Consider the following 18,450-nt stretch of genomic DNA (forward strand, 5'->3'; position numbering starts at 1 on the left):
GTGAGATCTTCGCACGCGTCCACGCAGCCTGACAGCGGGGTCTTTGGCCTGGAATGAGCCCTTCGTTTCCCAGGTCCGCTCCTGCGGAAAACAGCGAAGTTTCCAGATCCTCTTCCTTTTGTGGTTATTAAAAGGCATATAGAACCGGGGCAGGGGGCGGCGGGGGGTGGGGTGGGGTGGGATACACGTGCAAGTGTGTGTACCTTGCATGTTTTGACGTCTGAAAACCTGACTCCGGAGAATCCCTGGCTCACACGTTGCAAGTTTCCGTGCTTAACTGAAGTTCGGCACGCGTATTCCTGTGTTTGCACGATCTCGGCTCCGCGCGCGCCCCGAGTTGGTCGCTCCAGTACGGAAAGCAGGGCCGAGCGGGGGTGGGGAGGGTCTCCAGTCCCAGGCGCTGCTGCACTGGGGCTTCTGCCCAGTTTCCTGCCTCGGAGTTGTCGCGTCCGCCCCAGCTCAGAGCAGTTTGTGCAATTTAGAAACCCGATAGGAGGCAGCAGCTGATCTCCCACCACCCTAAAAATAATCCGCTCCGGCGCCCTGCGTGCTTCGGCTAGGGGACGAAACCTGCCTTCCGAGTAAGTGACTCCGTATTTTTTACATAAACATGATTGTAAAAGTTTAAGAGTAACTAAACTGTCGATTTTGGCACTCAAAAGGCGCCCGCGCGCTCACGTAGCGCTCTGACTTCAGGGTCGCTATTTCTAGGATTCAGGCGCCCGGCCCCAGCCGGAGAAGAGAGGGCGTGGGGATCAGGTTTCCAGCTTTACTTACAAAACTCTGCCGGCTCCTACTTAAAACCAGCCAGGAATAGTGCAGAGAGTTATTACCTTTTTTTTTTTTTTTTTTTTTCTGAGACCTCTCCTGTATTGTTCATGAAGTTGCTTTCTATCTGCTTAATTTTTGTTACTCTTTACTTTTTAGGAGTTCTGCGTCTGGGTTTGAAATTTACACTTAAAAACAGTGTAGAAAGCCGGTGTTTTGAAGGTAGTGCAAGTGCACGAGTAGGGGTTTGAAGCAGCATCAAGCGACCACCCAAGGTATTTATTTTGTGCTTGTTTGTTCAGTTTGGAATTAAAAAAAAATCCCATTGGCATGTATGAATCTTATCTGCTGAGTACCTTTTCCTTTAGTGTGCGATAGAAGTTGAACGGGTGCATTGAGATCAGGCACTAAATCAGGAATCAGTGGTCATTTTTGCTAGAGATTTTCCTACTTGGATCTGTCATGCATAGATAGATAGATAAATATCTTTTATTCCTATTTTGTGAACCACTTAATGAAAAATTTCAAAGAAGTTATTAGATTACATGCCCTACATTCTTTACGATGTTATCTCTCTCTCTCATAACATATAGTTATTCTCCAAATAAGTAAAGAAGGAGTTATTTTGTATATAAAAATGTAAGTTTTCATATCGCTTTTAGCATGTTTTCTTCAAGGGTTTCCAGCATGTTTAAGTTCTCTGAGGCTGCTGCTGTTAGAGCTGACATTTTCTTCGGGATGAACAGGAAGGAGGGCTGATTTTTACTTTATAGTCATCAACTAAATGCCAGTTTTATAACTCCTGAGGGTGTGGAACTTCCTATAATGCATTGCAAAGAATAAGAATACTGAGGGTAGGATTCTTGCCATGACATCGTAAGTTTGGTCATCAAGGAGTATTTTCTTTCTATGTTTTCTGTTGTAAGGACCATCCCTATAATCAGAGTTTCACTTTTGACATTTGTCTTTAAGGTTCTTCAGTCAAGTTCTTCAACCGTGTCTGCTGTCATAAACACTTGAGCATCTTTCAGTAAATGTATGCTCGTAGGGAGAAAAGTGTCATGTCTTCCCATCTGGCCTCTTTTTCCCCCTCCCTCCTCCTGGATGCTTGGGCCTCTGTCAGTTCTTAGTGGAAGTAGAAGGGGCAGGACTCGGGGGTCACGTGACAGAGTTTAGCCGGCAAGAGCAGCATTTTACACTGTTCCCAAACCGTCCCTGACTTAATCAGGGTTCTGGGAGGGAAACGCTGAATGACAATCAGAGATTTAAAAAATAATCAAAAGTCCTGATTGAATAAAATGCCTTTGGTAAACACAGTAATTTTCAACATGTCTACAAGTTTACTCCTTTCCTCTTTTTGCCCATGTTGAGTTGTAATAATACGGGCTGACTCTTAGAATGTGCCACATGTGCATTGTATGTTTGGAGAAAGAAGCTGAGGGTCAAAGAGAAACGGATGGAGGAGGAAGAGACAGAAACAAAAACAAAGGGAGAGATCTAGTGAGAGGTAGTAAACAGGTTGAGAGCCCCAGGGGATGTGAGTGTAGAGATTATGGCAGAAGGAAGAAGTCTTTCTAAAACTTTCACTTTGTTAATCTGAAGTATGTGCTTTAGTGTGACTATATCGTTGCTCCCTGTCTGGTACATCATAACCTTTAAATTATACCAAGAACTGTTGGGATCAGTGTAGCCTGATTTATACAGCCTCAGACCACAGATACTGTTTCTGTCATGTGTGCTATTGGATTCCCAGTGCCTAGCACACACTTAGCATCAGTGAGTATTTTTACAGTTCATGAATGGCCTAGGATCCCAGACATCAAGTACATGACTGGAAACGTTCTTTGACTTTTTCAGCTTGCAGTAGTGCTCTGATATTTTCTTTCCACCATTACACACATTTGACCAGAGGTTACTTGATTGGTAGGTTTGGGGATTGATTAAATATAGCAGGCCGACTTACTATAGCCAGTGAAGTATATGTTTTGCAAATTCAAATTATACTTTAGTGTCTGGTGCAATAATGGTTAAATGTCCAGATTTATAAATGTGGCCAATCAGTACAGTGTAATTTTTATTAAAATTATAAAATTAGCAAAGGTAAAAATTATTTTCTGGTTCATTCTAGGAAACAGTTTATACATGTCTTTCAATAATAGTGGGGTCAATTTCTTTTTATTTTTTCTACTTAATAAAAGAAATAGTCTTAGAAATTCCGTTAGTAACTATTGTTTTTTAGGTTTTTTTCTACTTTTTTCTAGTTTTATTGACATGTATCACTGTATACGTGTAAGGTATACAGCATGGATTTAATTCAGATGTATTGAGAAATGATTATCACAGTAGGTTTAGTTAAAATCCATCACCTCATATAGCTACAGGGTATAATAAAAGTTCCATTTTACTGTTATTTAAAAACCCTCAAGCCATTTTTAATTATTCGATGAGGCTTAGAGCCTTAATAGTTGCTAAGAATTTGCCAAGTATATACTTGAGTTTTTTAAATATAATTTTTTCAATGAAAAAAGGTCTCAACTAGAGATCATATTAATGATATTCAATGAAGGGGCTTACCAGAGACAACATGTGAAAGGAATTCCATATAAGTATTTACCGACTGTAAACACAGGCTTTTTAATCAATTCTATTAACATAATGCTTTCTAAAACTTGTGCTTGAAATTTGGTTTCTCCAATAGTTTACCTACTGTTGGCAATAATTTCTGTGTAACACTCTTTGGTTTTTTTCCTAGGAAAAAATATTGTTTGTGACCATTGCTAAATCATTTCTCAATGAATGGGAAGAGAGAAAAGGTACTTCTTTACTTATGTAAACTTTCACCAACCTTTAATCAACTAACTCAGAATCCAGTGTGACATATATGTGGAAATTCTTTCTAAAGTCCAGTGAGGTTAAAATCTTAAACGGCTACTTTTTTAACAACAGTAGTTAAGGTGTTTTAAAAAATAAGTTGGAGGCTGCATGAGGCAGTGGGAGAAAAATAGTTTAAGGCAGACACATGGTTGTGGATCACTGCTTCTCTGCTGGTTGGCAAGTTACTGAACCTCACGATGCCCTTCTGTAAAATACAAATAATTAACATCGCATGGTTGTGCTAAAGACTTAAGATAGTGTATGCAAAGTGCCCAGAATTTGGCAGGTGTTAAGTAAATAGGAGGCATTATAAAAGATTTTTTCAGAAGGGTAAAACTCTTCAGAATTTCAGAGTAGTATTTTGATGAGCAAACCCTTGCTCCTATACCATCTGTTTCAGCACAGCAATGACAGTAATTCATTTAAAATTTGAGTGAGAGGGTCCCTGGGTGGCTCAGTCAGTTAAGGGTACAACTTCGGAACAGGGCATGATCTTGTGGTTTCTGAGTTCAAGCCCCATGTTGAGCTCTGCACTGCTTGGGATTCTCTGTCTCTCCCTCTTGCTCTGTCCCTCCCGCCCTTGCTTACATGTGTGCCCTCTCTCTCTCACAAAATAAATAAACTTAGAAAAAAATTTTTTTAAATGTGAGTCAGAGTATGTCAGTCTTCGGATCAAAACTCCCAGTGGCTCCATTTCACTGACTACAAGGCAAAGTCTCAACAATGGCTTGCAAAACCCCTGGTTTATCTTGTTTCCTCTCTAAATCTGTCTACTTCTATAATGTAATATTAATTTCCAATTAAAAGACATGGTTTTTTGTTTCAAAACTTGATTAGGGTACGTTTTTTGTAAAAATATTCTCTGACTGTGGACCTGAGTAATTTCATTAAATTGTCACTTGAGTTCTATTTAATTTGTCTAAAGCACTTGGTTTTAATATTCTTCAGAGAAAGGCTGATTGCTGTTTGCAGCCACATTGGTCTCTGTGTATTAGTATTTCCTGCAATGAAAAGTGACAGTAAATTTTACCAAGCTTAAGTTGTCTGCATTGCATTTTCAATGAGAGAAGATGAAAAAGGATTTGATATTACACTGTTTTGTAATATCAGTGAGTAGTTTCATTTTTTTCTTGATATATCACTATTTTTGTCCTTTCAAATCATTTTAATCAAACACACACTTCTTTAAGTTACTCTCATTGGTAGATACTAATAATTATATATTTTCCAAGTTAAAATAAAATATCTTTCTCTGGAAAAAAAAAGATTGAATGAGAATGATCTATAGAATGCACAAGGTCTTTATAAGAAACTCTCAAATGACTTTGGCATAGTTTTCTATTTCCTCAACTGCAAAAATAAAGGGGGCTAATTTTATAATAAAACCTCTTCCTTAGGGCTATGATTTTATAAAAGGGAATTTAATAATAAGAGGCTTTTTCTCTTTTCCTTTTAGAGTAAACCGTATAAGAAGAAATGAGCCTTTCATTCTGTGGTAACAACATTTCTTCATATAATATCTGTGATGGTGTATTACAAAATCCCTGCTTTGTGGATGCCCTCAACCTGGTCCCTCATGTATTCCTGTTGTTTATCACCTTTCCAATATTGTTTATTGGTAAGTAATCTACTATCCTATATTTTATCACCTAATATTTATTTTGAAAGGCTTTTTAGGGGCTGAGATTTGGTATAATGTTTATTTAATTTTTCCAACATGAAAACTGGTATGTAAATCTGTGAGAAAAAGACAAGCAAGTATTTTGTGCTTCCCAATTATTTATGTTCTTGGCATAGGATATTCTGTAGATAAAACAGAAGTCAGATGCCTTCTTAGAAATGGACTTCAAGGGGTGCCTGGGTGGCTCAGTCGGTTGGGCGTCCAACTTTGGCTCAGGTCATGATCTCATGGTTCATGGGTTCGGGCCCCGCGATGGGCTCTGTGCTGACAGCTGGCTCAGAGCCTGAAGCCTGCTTCGGGTTCTGTGTCTCCCTCTCTCTCTGACCCTCCCTTGCTCAGACTGTGTCTATCTCTCTCTCAAAAATAAATAAAACATTAAAAAAAAAGGAAATCGATTTCAAGTAGTAGCAGCAGTTTTTTTAAAAGGGGGAAAGAGAACTGTATGAGATATATTGTTGAGCACTTGCTTTGTGCTGGTTGAAGAGAATGGAAAATGGGTAAAACGCAGTACTTGGCCTGGAATATTCACTAGAATTGTCCAGTGAAACAGATGTATCAAAGTCAAGAGAAAAATGACCATCCCACATTGTAAGCTCATGTGCAGATATAGGAGCACATTGCCCTGGGCATTAATTTGCTAGAACTAATTCTTGGGGCTAATAGGGAAGATTGCATGGAAAGTGGCCTGTTTGGGGACCTGAGGATGCAGAACTTGCAAGTTCAAGTAGGAGTGATAAGGGTGCATTTCAGGTAGAAAGAGTACGTATGGGAACTATTTGGAAAGGAGTTAAAATACAGTTTTCCCTATTATTTTTCAGTTTACAAATAATAAAATCCAGCTCTTTAGAGCAATTGATATAATTTGTGTAACTTCCCCCAAACAAGCAAAATAGACCTTTAACTTAAAAAATTTTAAATACATTTCACGTACAAAAATGACAAAGACCAATATAATAAACATCTATGGAGCCTATCACCACTCATATTAAGGAATCTAATGGTAAGATTACAAGTGAATCCCTCTGTGTAATATTCCCTGAGCCTGTTACTCTTCCTACATCCTATGTTCCTATCCCTTCAAGAGGTAACCACTATCTGATTTTAGTGTTTGATACTTCCACGCACAATGTTGCTTATAAAAATAAATGAAAAAGCTACCAGTCTGATTTTCTTAAAAAATTAGCATATTTTAAGAATCTGCTTTAAAAGGAGGTTTAAAAATAATTTTATGATTTTATCTCTTCATATAACAAATATTCATTGAGAGACTACTGTGTACCTGGCATTGTCACAGTGATCAAAGAATTTCTGTTATATATCTTTTTTTTTTAAATGTTTTTTTTATTTATTTCTAGGAGAGAGAGAGAGAGACAGCGTGAGCAGGGGAGGGTCAGAGAGAGAGGGAGTCACAGACTAGAACAGGTTCCAGGCTCTGAGCCGGCAGTCAGCACAGAGCCCAACGCGGGGCTCGAACCCACAAACCGCGAGATCATGACCTAAGCGAAAGTCGGACGCTTAACCGACTAAGCCACCCAGGCGCCCCTCTGTTATATATCTTATCATGCAGAGGCCAATGTAACTCTTGGTAGATACTTATATATGTTAAACAAATATATAGACGCTAAATATTTGGGCTAGAATGGCCATTATAGAAACACGAGTTGTTGTTTACATGATATTGTTTGTAAGACATTAACAATGCCTTTGGCCAAAAGTAGAATGTATTTTCTTTTATTGCAATTCAACAGTTAATTGTTCATTTTTGACATTCAGTCAGCTTCTTCGGGACAGTTACTGTGACATTCTTGCCTGTTTGCATCTCGAGCCTCAAACACAGGCTGGCGAAAGAGTATTTGAATCAAGTAGAATCAGAGTGAACGTTGTCAAAGGGGTGGGGAAAAAATGCAGACTGTTCATCTATAACATTGGCTCTTTGAGTTAGTGTGAGATCATAAATAAATCCTAAAGAACTATTAGGTATAAGGAAAGCTAGCCTGCAAGAGTTTATAGCATAAATTCTAGTTAGATATTTTAAGTGTAACTAATCTTTCAATGATGAAATTCATTTGGGAACAAGGTTAAGACATGAATCAATTTTCTTTACAAAGAATGCTTCAGGGGTCCCATTTGTTTTTGCAGGAATTCCTTCCTGCAATATTTTGAGCACAAATCCCGATTCATTCTTGAAGTATGTGAGGCTTCTCCACAAGCAAAAAACTTCTTTGAGAAAAATTACTATCACTGTTGAATAGTTCTGGCCCACTCATAGGTTATAATTTTTCTCACATGATATGCATATGATTGAGTTGACTCAACTAATGAGCTCTACATTTCATTACCAAATATGGCTTTTTTTGTCAGTTCCCCAACAAATCCCATGTTTTGAAAGAGTTTAGACACCAAATTGCTTTTATTAACATCATCATTAATTTGGTTTCCTTTTGAATGAATCAGGGACCTGTCAGAGCTCTGATTAGCATGAGTTAACCATGTTATCACCCAGAGAAGGTGTTATTCTTGAGCAGTGCAACAAATGTCAGTGTGTTAACCGAGGCAGTCTCATAAAAATTTAAATTGTTAGTTTTTTAACATAATGAAAATAGACCAGGATTTTCATTGTTGCCCCAGAAAGCACATCTCATTGCTGTTTTAGAAACCACCCATCCCCCAAATGATATCACAATGTGAATTATTTCCATGATTATAATTAATACTTTCATGTTCCTATTCCTTCTCTCTTTTTCCAGGATGGGGAAGTCAAAGTTCAAAAGTACAAATTCATCACAACACATGGCTCCATTTTCCTGGACATAACCTGAGATGGATTCTTACATTTGCTCTTCTTTTTGTGCATGTTTGTGAAATAGCAGAAGGCATTGTTTCTGATTCGTAAGTGATTCAACATAGTTACTGTCATTACACTATACTAGTGAGTATGTTGATATGGATGGGAGTTAAGAGCATACCAGGTCAGGCTTAACTTTTTTAGTTATGACTTATTAGGAATAGCTGCTGTCACTCATTTCACAGCAGTCCTGCTTATCTATGATTTCATTTACCCATGATCAACCAAAGTCTGGAAGTAGATGTACGATCTGATGTACGATCACAAGGTCAGTAAAGTCAGTAGTAGTCTAATGTCATCTCACTTCTATCTCATCATGTAGGCATTTTATCATCTCACATCATCGCAATAAGGTGAATAGAGTACAGTAAATTATTTAGACAGAAGGAAAACCACATTCACGTAACTTTTATTACGTATATTGTTATAATTATTCTATGTTATCATTATCAGCTGTTAATCTCTTATTGTGCCTAATCGATGTATTAAACTTTATCATAGGTATGTATGTATAAGAAAAAAAATATAGTATATATAGGATTCAGCACTATTTGTGAATTAGGCATCCACTGAGATCTTGGAACATATTCCCCACTGCATTTGATAATCGTGTTTTGTCCATATTTTTGTGTTTCTACATAATTTCTCTGATAACAAAAATTCAGATCTCTGTGGCTTGCACTTATTCATGTGCTTTCTGTTTCTTTGTTCCTTCACTTATGTAGCCCTTGCAGAAAGTTCTCTCCTTTTAAACAGTTTGATGTTTACCTTATTTATCGACATAGGTATACATAGAAAGATTATCTATATTGACATATAGCTCTAAGAGCTATATATTTACATGTAAATATATAACCAGTTCTCAAGTGTTTCCATTTATTTTATAAAGAAGCAAAGATAGAGGAGGCAGGCATTAAAGATGTCTGAGAACCAGTGAGGATATATCCACAAATTGAGGCAAAACACAAAACTGTTCTGAAATCAGGATTTATCATGAAGCCCATATTATTTAAGGAACTTTGCCATTTATTTTTAAAAAATGTTTATTTACTTTTGAGAGAGAGAGAGAGACAGAGCATGGGCAGGGAAGAGGCAGAGAGAGAGAGAGGGAGACACAGAATCAGAAGCAGGTTCCAGGCTCTGAGCTGTTAGCACAGAGCCTGACGATGGGCTCGAACCCACGAACCACAAGATCATGCTTTGAGCCAAAGTCTGCCGCTTAACCAACTGAGCCACCCAGGCGCCCCAGAATTTTGCTATTTATAAGATTGAAAAAAAAGTTTGCATTTGGTCGTTAGAATAGATTGAATTCTACTTATAAACTTGAACATAATGTGAGGAAACTATTTTTATCACATACTAACAAAAAATAGGAAATAATTTTGATAGGCAGTATCAAATAGGAGAATTTTAAAATTATGCTAAATGGTACACCTTCATTTTAGAGAATCTTAAGCAGGCTCCACACCCAGCACAGAGCCTGAGGCTGGGCTTCGGGCTCTTATTCCTGACAGTGAGATCATGACCAGAGCAGAAATCAGCAGTCTGTGCTTAACTGACTGAGCCATCCAGGTGCCCCTACATGGTATACCTTTAATTAGAGAATTGATATGAAAGTTTTGAAAAGTTTTTTTTTTAAAGAAAGCCCCCAAATCATTTCCTTTTTATAAGGACCTCCCCTGACATCTGTTTATGTTTTCCTGTTGCAGTTAATGAGGAATGGAACTTCTAAACTTTTGTCATAGAGCCAACTATTTTGTAATGTTTTGTGACAGTTCTTTTCATAGATATGCACATCTTAGTATCCAATTAAAAGAAAAATCAGGAACTCTGAAGATACTGCATGCCTCCAAGTATTTAGACGCTTAATTGGCAGGGTGCCTGGGTTGCTCAGTCGGCTAATCGTCTCTTGATTTGGGCTCAGGTCCTGATCTCATGGTTTGTGGGATCAAGCCCCGCATTAGATTCTCTCTCTCTTTCCCCCTCTCTTTCTGGTACCCCATGAAAAAACAAACAAATAAATAAATATTTTTAAAAAAGAAGCTTAATTGACTATTATCTTATTGATTATTGTTTAAAACCCTTCAGTGTATTTGTATTATATTGCATTAACATAGTCCAATCTACTCTTCGTTTTTTATTCCCTTAACATACTCTATGTGTTTTCTATATGTATGTATAAAATGAAAGATAGATTAGTCCACTATTTCCTAAAATCTTGACACCATGTAGGCAAGGATGTCTCCTTCTGTCCAGCGTCATGATTGATGGATGGATAGATTCAGTTAGAGACTTAGAACAGAGGCTGAGCTAACAGGGATGAAGATGTATGCTAATGGTAGAAGCTTGTTTGATAGTAGTGGTGATATAAGAGGCCCATCCTGAAATCAAGCAGAAATGCACTCTTGATTTTGTGTTACCCCCTCCCATTCTTTAGCTGCAGACTGATTTGCCTTATGTTTTTACATCCAAGCTTCTCAAAAAGTCATTTTCCAATGATTCCTGACCTCCAAAATTTAGCGTCCTTTCTCCTTTGCCTTGTTGTCTTCTGGAAACTGCTTCTACAAGAATCCTAGTGAATGTTAATGACACCTTGATGTATACCTATTCTTCCTAATCACACTTACTGCATTTGGCACTGCTGCTCCTTCCTTCCTTCTTATTCTTTAACAAAATATTTGTGAACTATTCTTTTCTTAAAATATAACAAGTGCTTATTATAATTAGTGAAACAATGCAAAGACTCTTCTAAATGAATATTTGATTTTCTTTTTCAGTAATACAAATATTAAAGCTGTTCATTTTTTCTTTTGAAGCAAACATCCTTATCCGTTTTGCACAGATTTTTTATAAGAAAGGTCCTTTTATATATTTCTATGTAAATAGCTTGTGGTTCTGGTTTAGATACTCTCCTAGGACTAGGAATCATTTTTGCCTTGCTTTTTAGTCTGATATGATTGATTTATTATTAGAGCATGTCATCTGTTAAATATTTTTTGGTACTTAATAACATTTTCATTATAGTTAAATATTTTATTATTTTATATGTTTTTAATGAGAATTAGAAAATAATACATTTTCTTTGTTGGAGACAAAACTTTATTAGAGTTTACTGATTAGATTATTCAAGTCCTGTGTGATGATTATTTTTATATTACTTAATTCATCAAATTCTAAAAGTGTGTATTAAAATCTTCACTATTACTGTGTTTTCATTTAAACTTTTATTTTTATCATTTTTTCTCTTTTGAAATTATCTTTTCTCCTTCATGATCAGGACAAAATCAATGCTTTTTGATTCTCTTGCTTACCTTCTGAGTAATGATTTTCTGCTATAATGGGATATATGTGTGTCTACCAGAACCTTGAAGTATGTGAGTCATACTCTAAAAATAACAGAGCTTAAGGGAAAGAATAGGTTTGGGTCACCACTCAAAACTTGTACAACTTTGTAAGTAAACAATTAACGATATAATAGCAATCCTAATACAAATACTAGCATGCTTAAAAGACACATCAAATCCCAAATAAAGAAATGCCACAATAAATATAAAACCTTACTGTAGTTGTTGCTGTCTTTATTCTTTATTCATCCTTTACTATTGCCTTTCTTAATGATGCTTTGTCACTCTTTTTCTTCTTGAATCGACTACATAATTTATTTATTACGATGTTTTCCTTTTGAATATGTTTAAGGTTGTAAACTTTCTTCTGAGTGTGGTTTTGACAAAATTCTTTACAGGTCTTGATAGGTAGTATGGTCAGTTTTAAATTTCCCAAATATTATGTAAGTGATTTTTAATTCTTTCTTTTACTCAGTAGTAAAAGAATGCTGGAAGCATTTCTTAATTTCTGTAGTGACAAAATATTTATTTCCTACTTTTTGACCCTTTTAAAGTATTTGGGATGAGGGATGGTGGGTGGTTTAAAACCACCTTTTACACTATCAAGGTACTTTTAAAATTTTCATTACTATGTCTATGTTAATGATTCCAGAAATATCATTGGTCATGTTCCAGATCTCTGCATACACTTGGCTTATTAGGCAACTCCCCTTTGCATGTTTATTAAACACCTTCACATGCCTCATGGCCTTGCTGGAACTTACTGGCTTCCTTTCTCCAATCTCCTCATTCTCTTGATGTCTTATTTGGTTACCCACCATCCATCCAGGCACCTTGGTAATTATTCTCTATGTCTCCATCACCATCACCCTCACATCCTAACACTATTAAAGTCCTGTCCGTTTTAACAATGAATATTTTCCAGATGTTGCCTTTCTTTCATGTTTTTGCTGCCGAAACTTAATTGAGGCTTCCATCATCTCTTGCCTAGCCTTATATCCATAGTTAGCTAACTGCTTTTCTTCCTAATGTGTCTCTTTCCTCTCCTCAGATGCACACACCTATCAACTGCATCATCCATGTTCTTACAAGATTGATTGGTGTAAAACCCCTTAAAACCTGGCCATGCCATTTATCTGTTAAATTATTTAGATTTCTGAAAGATTATATTCCAGTTTCTTACCAATGTATACAGAGCCTTTCACTGTATATCCTGTCTCAAACTCTGTTTGAGAATATTAAACTACTTGGAATTTTGAACATGTTACACAGTTTCCTGCTTCTACGTATTTACACATTCTGTTCTCTCTTTTTAAAATGCTCTTCTGGGGGCGCCTGGGTGGCTCAGTCAGTTAGGCGTCCAACTTCGGCTCAGGTCATGATCTCACGGTTGGTGGGTTCGAGCCTCGCATCGGGCTCTGTGCTGACAGCTAACTCAGAGCCTGGAGCCTGATTCAGATTCTGTATCTCCCTTTCTCTCTGACCCTCCCCTGCTCACACTGTCTCTCTCTCTCTCTCTCTCAGAAATAAATTAAAAAAAAAAACAACACAAGAAAATGCTCTTATTCCATGTTGCTGACTACTGGATTTCTTTTCGTATTTCCATTTCCAATGTCAACCATACCTCTTCTGAAAGTGACTTTCCCAAGTGCTCCTATTTCCCCTACTCTCAAACTAATCACTCTCTAGACTGTTTATGTATGAATGTATTTAAATAACTTGAGAACAGTTAAATGTTTTACCAGGTGGCATTATTCATGCAAATGGTGATGAGGGCTGTCCACCATGCAAATCTGGTTCTGTCATATTTCCAATCCACATGAAGCTCTCTTCTACTCTCAGAATGAAATCTGGTCTCTTTTCAATCATATTGAGTTGCCTGTGATATCCTTAGATACGTCTGGATCCTCTGCCTGGAACAGCCTTCCTTTCTTTCTTCTCTGAACAGCAGTTCCTCATTCTTAGGGCCTCAATTTTTTTTTTTAATTTTTTTTTAATGTTTTATTTATTTCTAGGAGAGAGAGAGAGACAGCGTGAGCGGGGGAGGGTCAGAGAGAGAGGGAGACACAGACTGAAACAGGCTCCAGGCTCCGAGCTGGCAGTCAGCACAGGGCCCGACGCGGGGCTCGAACCCACGAACCGCGAGATCATGACCTAAGCGAAAGTCGGACGCTTAACCAACTAAGCCACCCAGGCGCCCCTTTAGGGCCTCAATTTAGAAGTCGGTTCCTTCACACAGCTTCCTCTTCCTTAGCCACTAATTCTGCATGCCCTTACAGTCCTTTCATCTGGGCGATAATTTCCTCCTTACTCTTACTCCCATCAGACTCTGGGCTTTATGACCATGGACACTATATCTTGCCACATTCACTATTGCATCTCATCAGCTAATGGTGCCTGGACACAGCAAACACACTTGTGTTGAACAAATTTATAGAAATGGAGAAATCACTAAGGGCCATAAAGTTTAGGAAAGAATAAATGCACTTCTCACATACATTAGAGTTCATATTCATTTGGGTTGATTTAACTTGCTTTGGGTATTAATTATTTCACCAGTTCTTCCCTTCAGAATAGGAGTAGTTACATGTTTACATTTGTTGTGAGTATTTAAGGTCTTGTGAGCTATGGTACCTGTTGCTCTGTGTTGAGCAGAATTATGTCTCCCAACTTAATCTACCTTTGCATGTTCTCTTAGCAACTACTACTGCATTCTATATACTAAATGTCTTGTTATTAAGAGAAAGTTTTAATGAACAAATGGAAACAAAATAAGAACCTGGAACCATCAGCTCTAGACACTGATCTGTACTGCTCTCTGTAGACGGCGGGAATCACGGCATCTCCACCTCTTCATGCCAGCTGTGATGGGATTTGTCGCCACTACAACATCAATAGTATATTATCATAATATTGAAACATCAAATTTTCCTAAATTGCTTTTAGGTAAGTATGATTAAGTGGCCCCCTCAACCTCAGAGGTATTTTTTTCCTCCTAGTATACTCTGTCCATGGGGGGTTGGGACTGGGAAGCATGGGAAAATCACAATAGTTCATTCTTCTCTAGTCTCCTGGTGAATGGAGACATGAAGATACACTGAGTGCTTTAGGCTGTGAAAACTCTCTACCCCCAGGACGTTCGTTCTCCACTAGATGCCTCTGGTGATGTGTTGATATGAGGCAGGAGCAAAGTGGACGGGTGTGCTAGCCTTCTGATTTGTAGAGGCTGTACTCTAAGAATCTGAACCTTCCCATCGTCCTGCCCCAGCAGCAAGTCAGTGCATCTAGTTGTGCATTTCTGCCCCTGGTTTGGAGTCCTGAGGCTTTTTCTGAAGGTCTCAGCCTTCCATTGACTCAGGGCAATGTCACACTTTTCAAAGCATTGCTGCTGAGGTATCAGGGGACTCTGTGCAGCAGAGTATGCTTCACAGCATGCTGAAAACTGTACTGTCCCCAAAGCACAGCCCCTCACATCTGCTCATGCCTAGTCTTTTCTTTTTTAGCCTCTCTTCCTTCCTTGTACTATGGAAATAAGAGGCTATCTAAAGTGTTCTAATTTTATTTTTGCCTCAGTTGAAATAGTATAACTTATCCAGTTAGTTTTATTTGATAGTCTAACCAATCCGTACATTCCTTGGTGTACATTTTCTTTTTTTAAAATATTTTATTTCTTATATTTGAGAGAGACACAGACAGCGAGCTGGGGAAGGGCAGAGAGATGGAGACAGAACCTGAAGCAGGTTCTAGGCTCAGAGCTGTCAGCACAGAGCCCGAAATGGGGCTCAAACTCAAGAGCAGTGACATCATGATCTGAGTCAAAGTCAGACGCTTACCCAGCTGAGCCGCCCAGGCACCCTGGTGTACATTCTCATAAAGAGAGCTAAGATGAAGGCATAGAACATGGATCATGGCTGGGCTTCAAGGACCTGTGAATATCCTAAAATAGCCGTCAGAGCTGGGTGTGTTTGTGTGAATGAATGCTTACAATTATATAAGGTTCAGAGAGTTCACTTCATCAATGATGAATGTGACGTGGATTATTGATATAGAAATTTGGGAGTGTAATAATTAAACTGTGCAAACATTTTATTTGCTTGTCCAGAGGACATTAAAATTTTAAATGTATTAGTGGAAAATACCGATTATTTAATTCTGTGTTGCACCACACCAGGTATTTGGACAAAGGCAATCTAACACAAATAAGTAGACTGGGTTAAATATTAATTTAAAAGTCTTGTCAAAGTCTGAATTATCTCAGTAGAAAGCTGTTTAGCACAACATGATAGGCATATGTTATCACAGAAATCTTTTTATGAGAATGCCAAGAAAAAGTGAAATTTTTAAGTCAAGAGCAATATACATATATATATATATATAAGATATCCAATATGCTAGACATTTAAGTTTATGAAAAACTGATAATGAATAAGATATAAGAGTTATAAGATATAATTAGAAGGGAAATGTGCATCTTATTAATATTTTTTTTCCTAAATGTTTTATTTATTTCTAGGAGAGAGAGAGAGACAGCGTGAGCAGGGGAGGGTCAGAGAGAGAGGGAGTCACAGACTGAAACAGGCTCCAGGCTCTGAGCTGGCAGTCAGCACAGAGCCCGACGCGGGGCTCGAACCCAAGAACCGCAAGATCATGACCTAAGCGAAAGTCGGACGCTTAACCGACTAAGCCACGCAGGCACCCCGCATCTTATTAATATTTTGAAGGAGATGTGATCAGAATCTGCTTGGAGATCAGGGTAGACACAAGCAGAGGGCACAATTTGATCATATTATTGGAAGGACTTAACAGAGATAAAAAATAGTGTAACTTTATCATTATTTTAAGAGAGAAATATGTGGGCCTAGAAAAATTACACTTATTTTCAGATCATAAAAGCACTGATTTTGCCCCAACATATTATGAACATCACCAAATATATGGAAAGTTAAGAAGAACTAAGAGAATACTCATGTACTTAGATTCTTAAATTTACAATTTATTTTGTTTGTTTTATCACATATCTGTATCTTTCCATCCCTATATCCAGCCATCTTGTTTTTTGATACATTTTAAAGTAAGTTACAGACATTAATGCACTTCACCTCCTAATTATTTCAGCATGCATATCATTAACTAGAGTTAAAATTTTTCTACAGTTCTTTTTGGGAGATAAAATTTACATACTGAAGTATAGAAATTTAAATTTGCTAAATGCATATACCTGTATAACTATATCATGATATTGAACAGTGCTATCATCCATGAAAGTTTTCCTGTGTCCCCATACCAGTCAGTTCTCATTTTCATCTCCACAGAGGCAAAATCTAATCTGATTTTGTCCCAACATAGATTAGATTTGCCTCTTCTAGAACTTCGCATAAATTGAATCATACAGTATAAATTATTTTTGTAACCACTTTTTTCTCTCAGCATGAATTTTTTCCTTTTTAAAAAAATGTTTATTTTTGAGAGAGAGAGAGAGGGAGAGAGTCAGAGACAGAGCGCAAATGGGGGAGGGGCAGAGAGAGGGAGACACAGAATCCAGAGCAGGCTCCAGGTTCCAAGCTGCCAGCACAGAGTTCAGTGTAGGGCTCAGATGCATGAATTACAAGACCATGACCTGAGCCAAAGTCAGACACTTAACCAACTGAGCCACCTAGGCGCCCATCAGCATGATTTTTTTATGGCTCATCCATAACATAGTATAGATCAGTATTTTTTTCTTCTAATTGTTGGGTATTATTCCATTGTATAAATATACCATAATTTTCCATTCTCTTGACAATAGGTACCTAGACTGTTTCCAGGTTTTGGCTTTCGTGGAAGAAAAGCTGGTATAAACATTCATGTGCAGTGTGGATGGATTTTTTTTTTTTTTAAGTTTATTTATTTTGAGGGGGGGAGGGGAGAAGTAGAGAGAAAGAATCCCAAGCAGGCTCTGTGCTGTCAGCACAGAGTACAATGTTGGGCTCCATCCCACGAACCATGAGATCATGACCTGAGCTGAAATAAAGAGTCAGAAGTTAACCAACTGAACCACCCAGGCACCTCTGGATATATGTTTTTATTTCTCTCGAGTAAATACCTAAGAGTGGAATTGCTGGGCCATAGGGTGTGTAAGTAAATATTTATGTTTTATTGAGAACCCACAAGTTCTTTCCCCAAAGTGGTTTAATTTATATACTCACTAATAATGTTTAGGAGTTCCAGTTTTTCCACATGCTCACCAACATTTAATGATTTAATCTTTCTACTTTAGTCATGCTGGTGGGTATGTACCGATAATTCATTGTGATTTTAGTTTACATTTCCCTGATGGCTAAGATTTTGAGAACTTTTTGATAAGTTTATTAGTCATTTGTAATCTTTGTAAAGTGTCTATATCATATATTTTGCCCATTTTTATTGGGTTGCATTTTTTTACTGAGTTGCATACACTAGATACTAGTATGTCGTTGGATATATGTTTTGAAAATATTTTGTTCCCAGTCTGTGGCATGCGCATTCATTTACTTAACAGGGTCTTTTGGTGAGCCGAAAATTTTAATTTTGATGTAGCAAAGTTTATCATTTTTTCGTGTATAATTATTGCTTTCTGAGTCCTAAGAAATTTTTGTCTCCACTCAAAATATGTTTCCCTCATTGTCCTGTTTTTTTTTTTTTTTAAGAAGCTTTATAGTTTTAGTTTTTATTTTTAGGACTGTGATCCATTTAAAATTAATTGTATATATGGTGTAAGGTTGGTGCCAAGGCTCTTCTTTTCCCCAAATGGATATCCACCTATTTCAGCATAATTCGTGAGATAGCCTTTCCGTTTCTCATTAGATTGCTTTGGGACCTTTGTAAAATATTTGAATCAAGTTACTATTTAAGTATGATTTGTTTCTTGGCTCTGTAGTTTCTGTTCCTTTAATCTCTTTGTGAGTTTTATAAGATTACTA

General features: G+C 37.4%; 1 protein-coding gene across 2 annotated transcripts in view; it reads left to right on the forward strand.

Annotated features, from left to right (window-relative positions):
* The first annotated feature begins 489 nt into the window (after positions 1–489).
* ABCC9 (ATP binding cassette subfamily C member 9) overlaps positions 490–18,450 on the forward strand; it is a 133,366-nt gene continuing 115,405 nt past the window's right edge. For both annotated transcript variants that reach the window (XM_039238595.1, XM_039238596.1), the window contains exons 1-6: positions 490–581; positions 928–1,043; positions 3,521–3,581; positions 5,099–5,260; positions 8,071–8,212; positions 14,337–14,458. In XM_039238595.1, the coding sequence (XP_039094526.1) occupies positions 5,119–5,260; positions 8,071–8,212; positions 14,337–14,458 (406 nt within the window). In that variant the 5' untranslated portion in view covers positions 490–581; positions 928–1,043; positions 3,521–3,581; positions 5,099–5,118. The remainder of the gene's footprint in view (positions 582–927; positions 1,044–3,520; positions 3,582–5,098; positions 5,261–8,070; positions 8,213–14,336; positions 14,459–18,450) is intronic.

This window comes from Hyaena hyaena, unplaced genomic scaffold, assembly GCF_003009895.1.
Source record: "Hyaena hyaena isolate Hyena2069 unplaced genomic scaffold, ASM300989v1 scaffold_143, whole genome shotgun sequence".
Taxonomy (NCBI): Eukaryota; Metazoa; Chordata; class Mammalia; order Carnivora; family Hyaenidae; genus Hyaena; species Hyaena hyaena.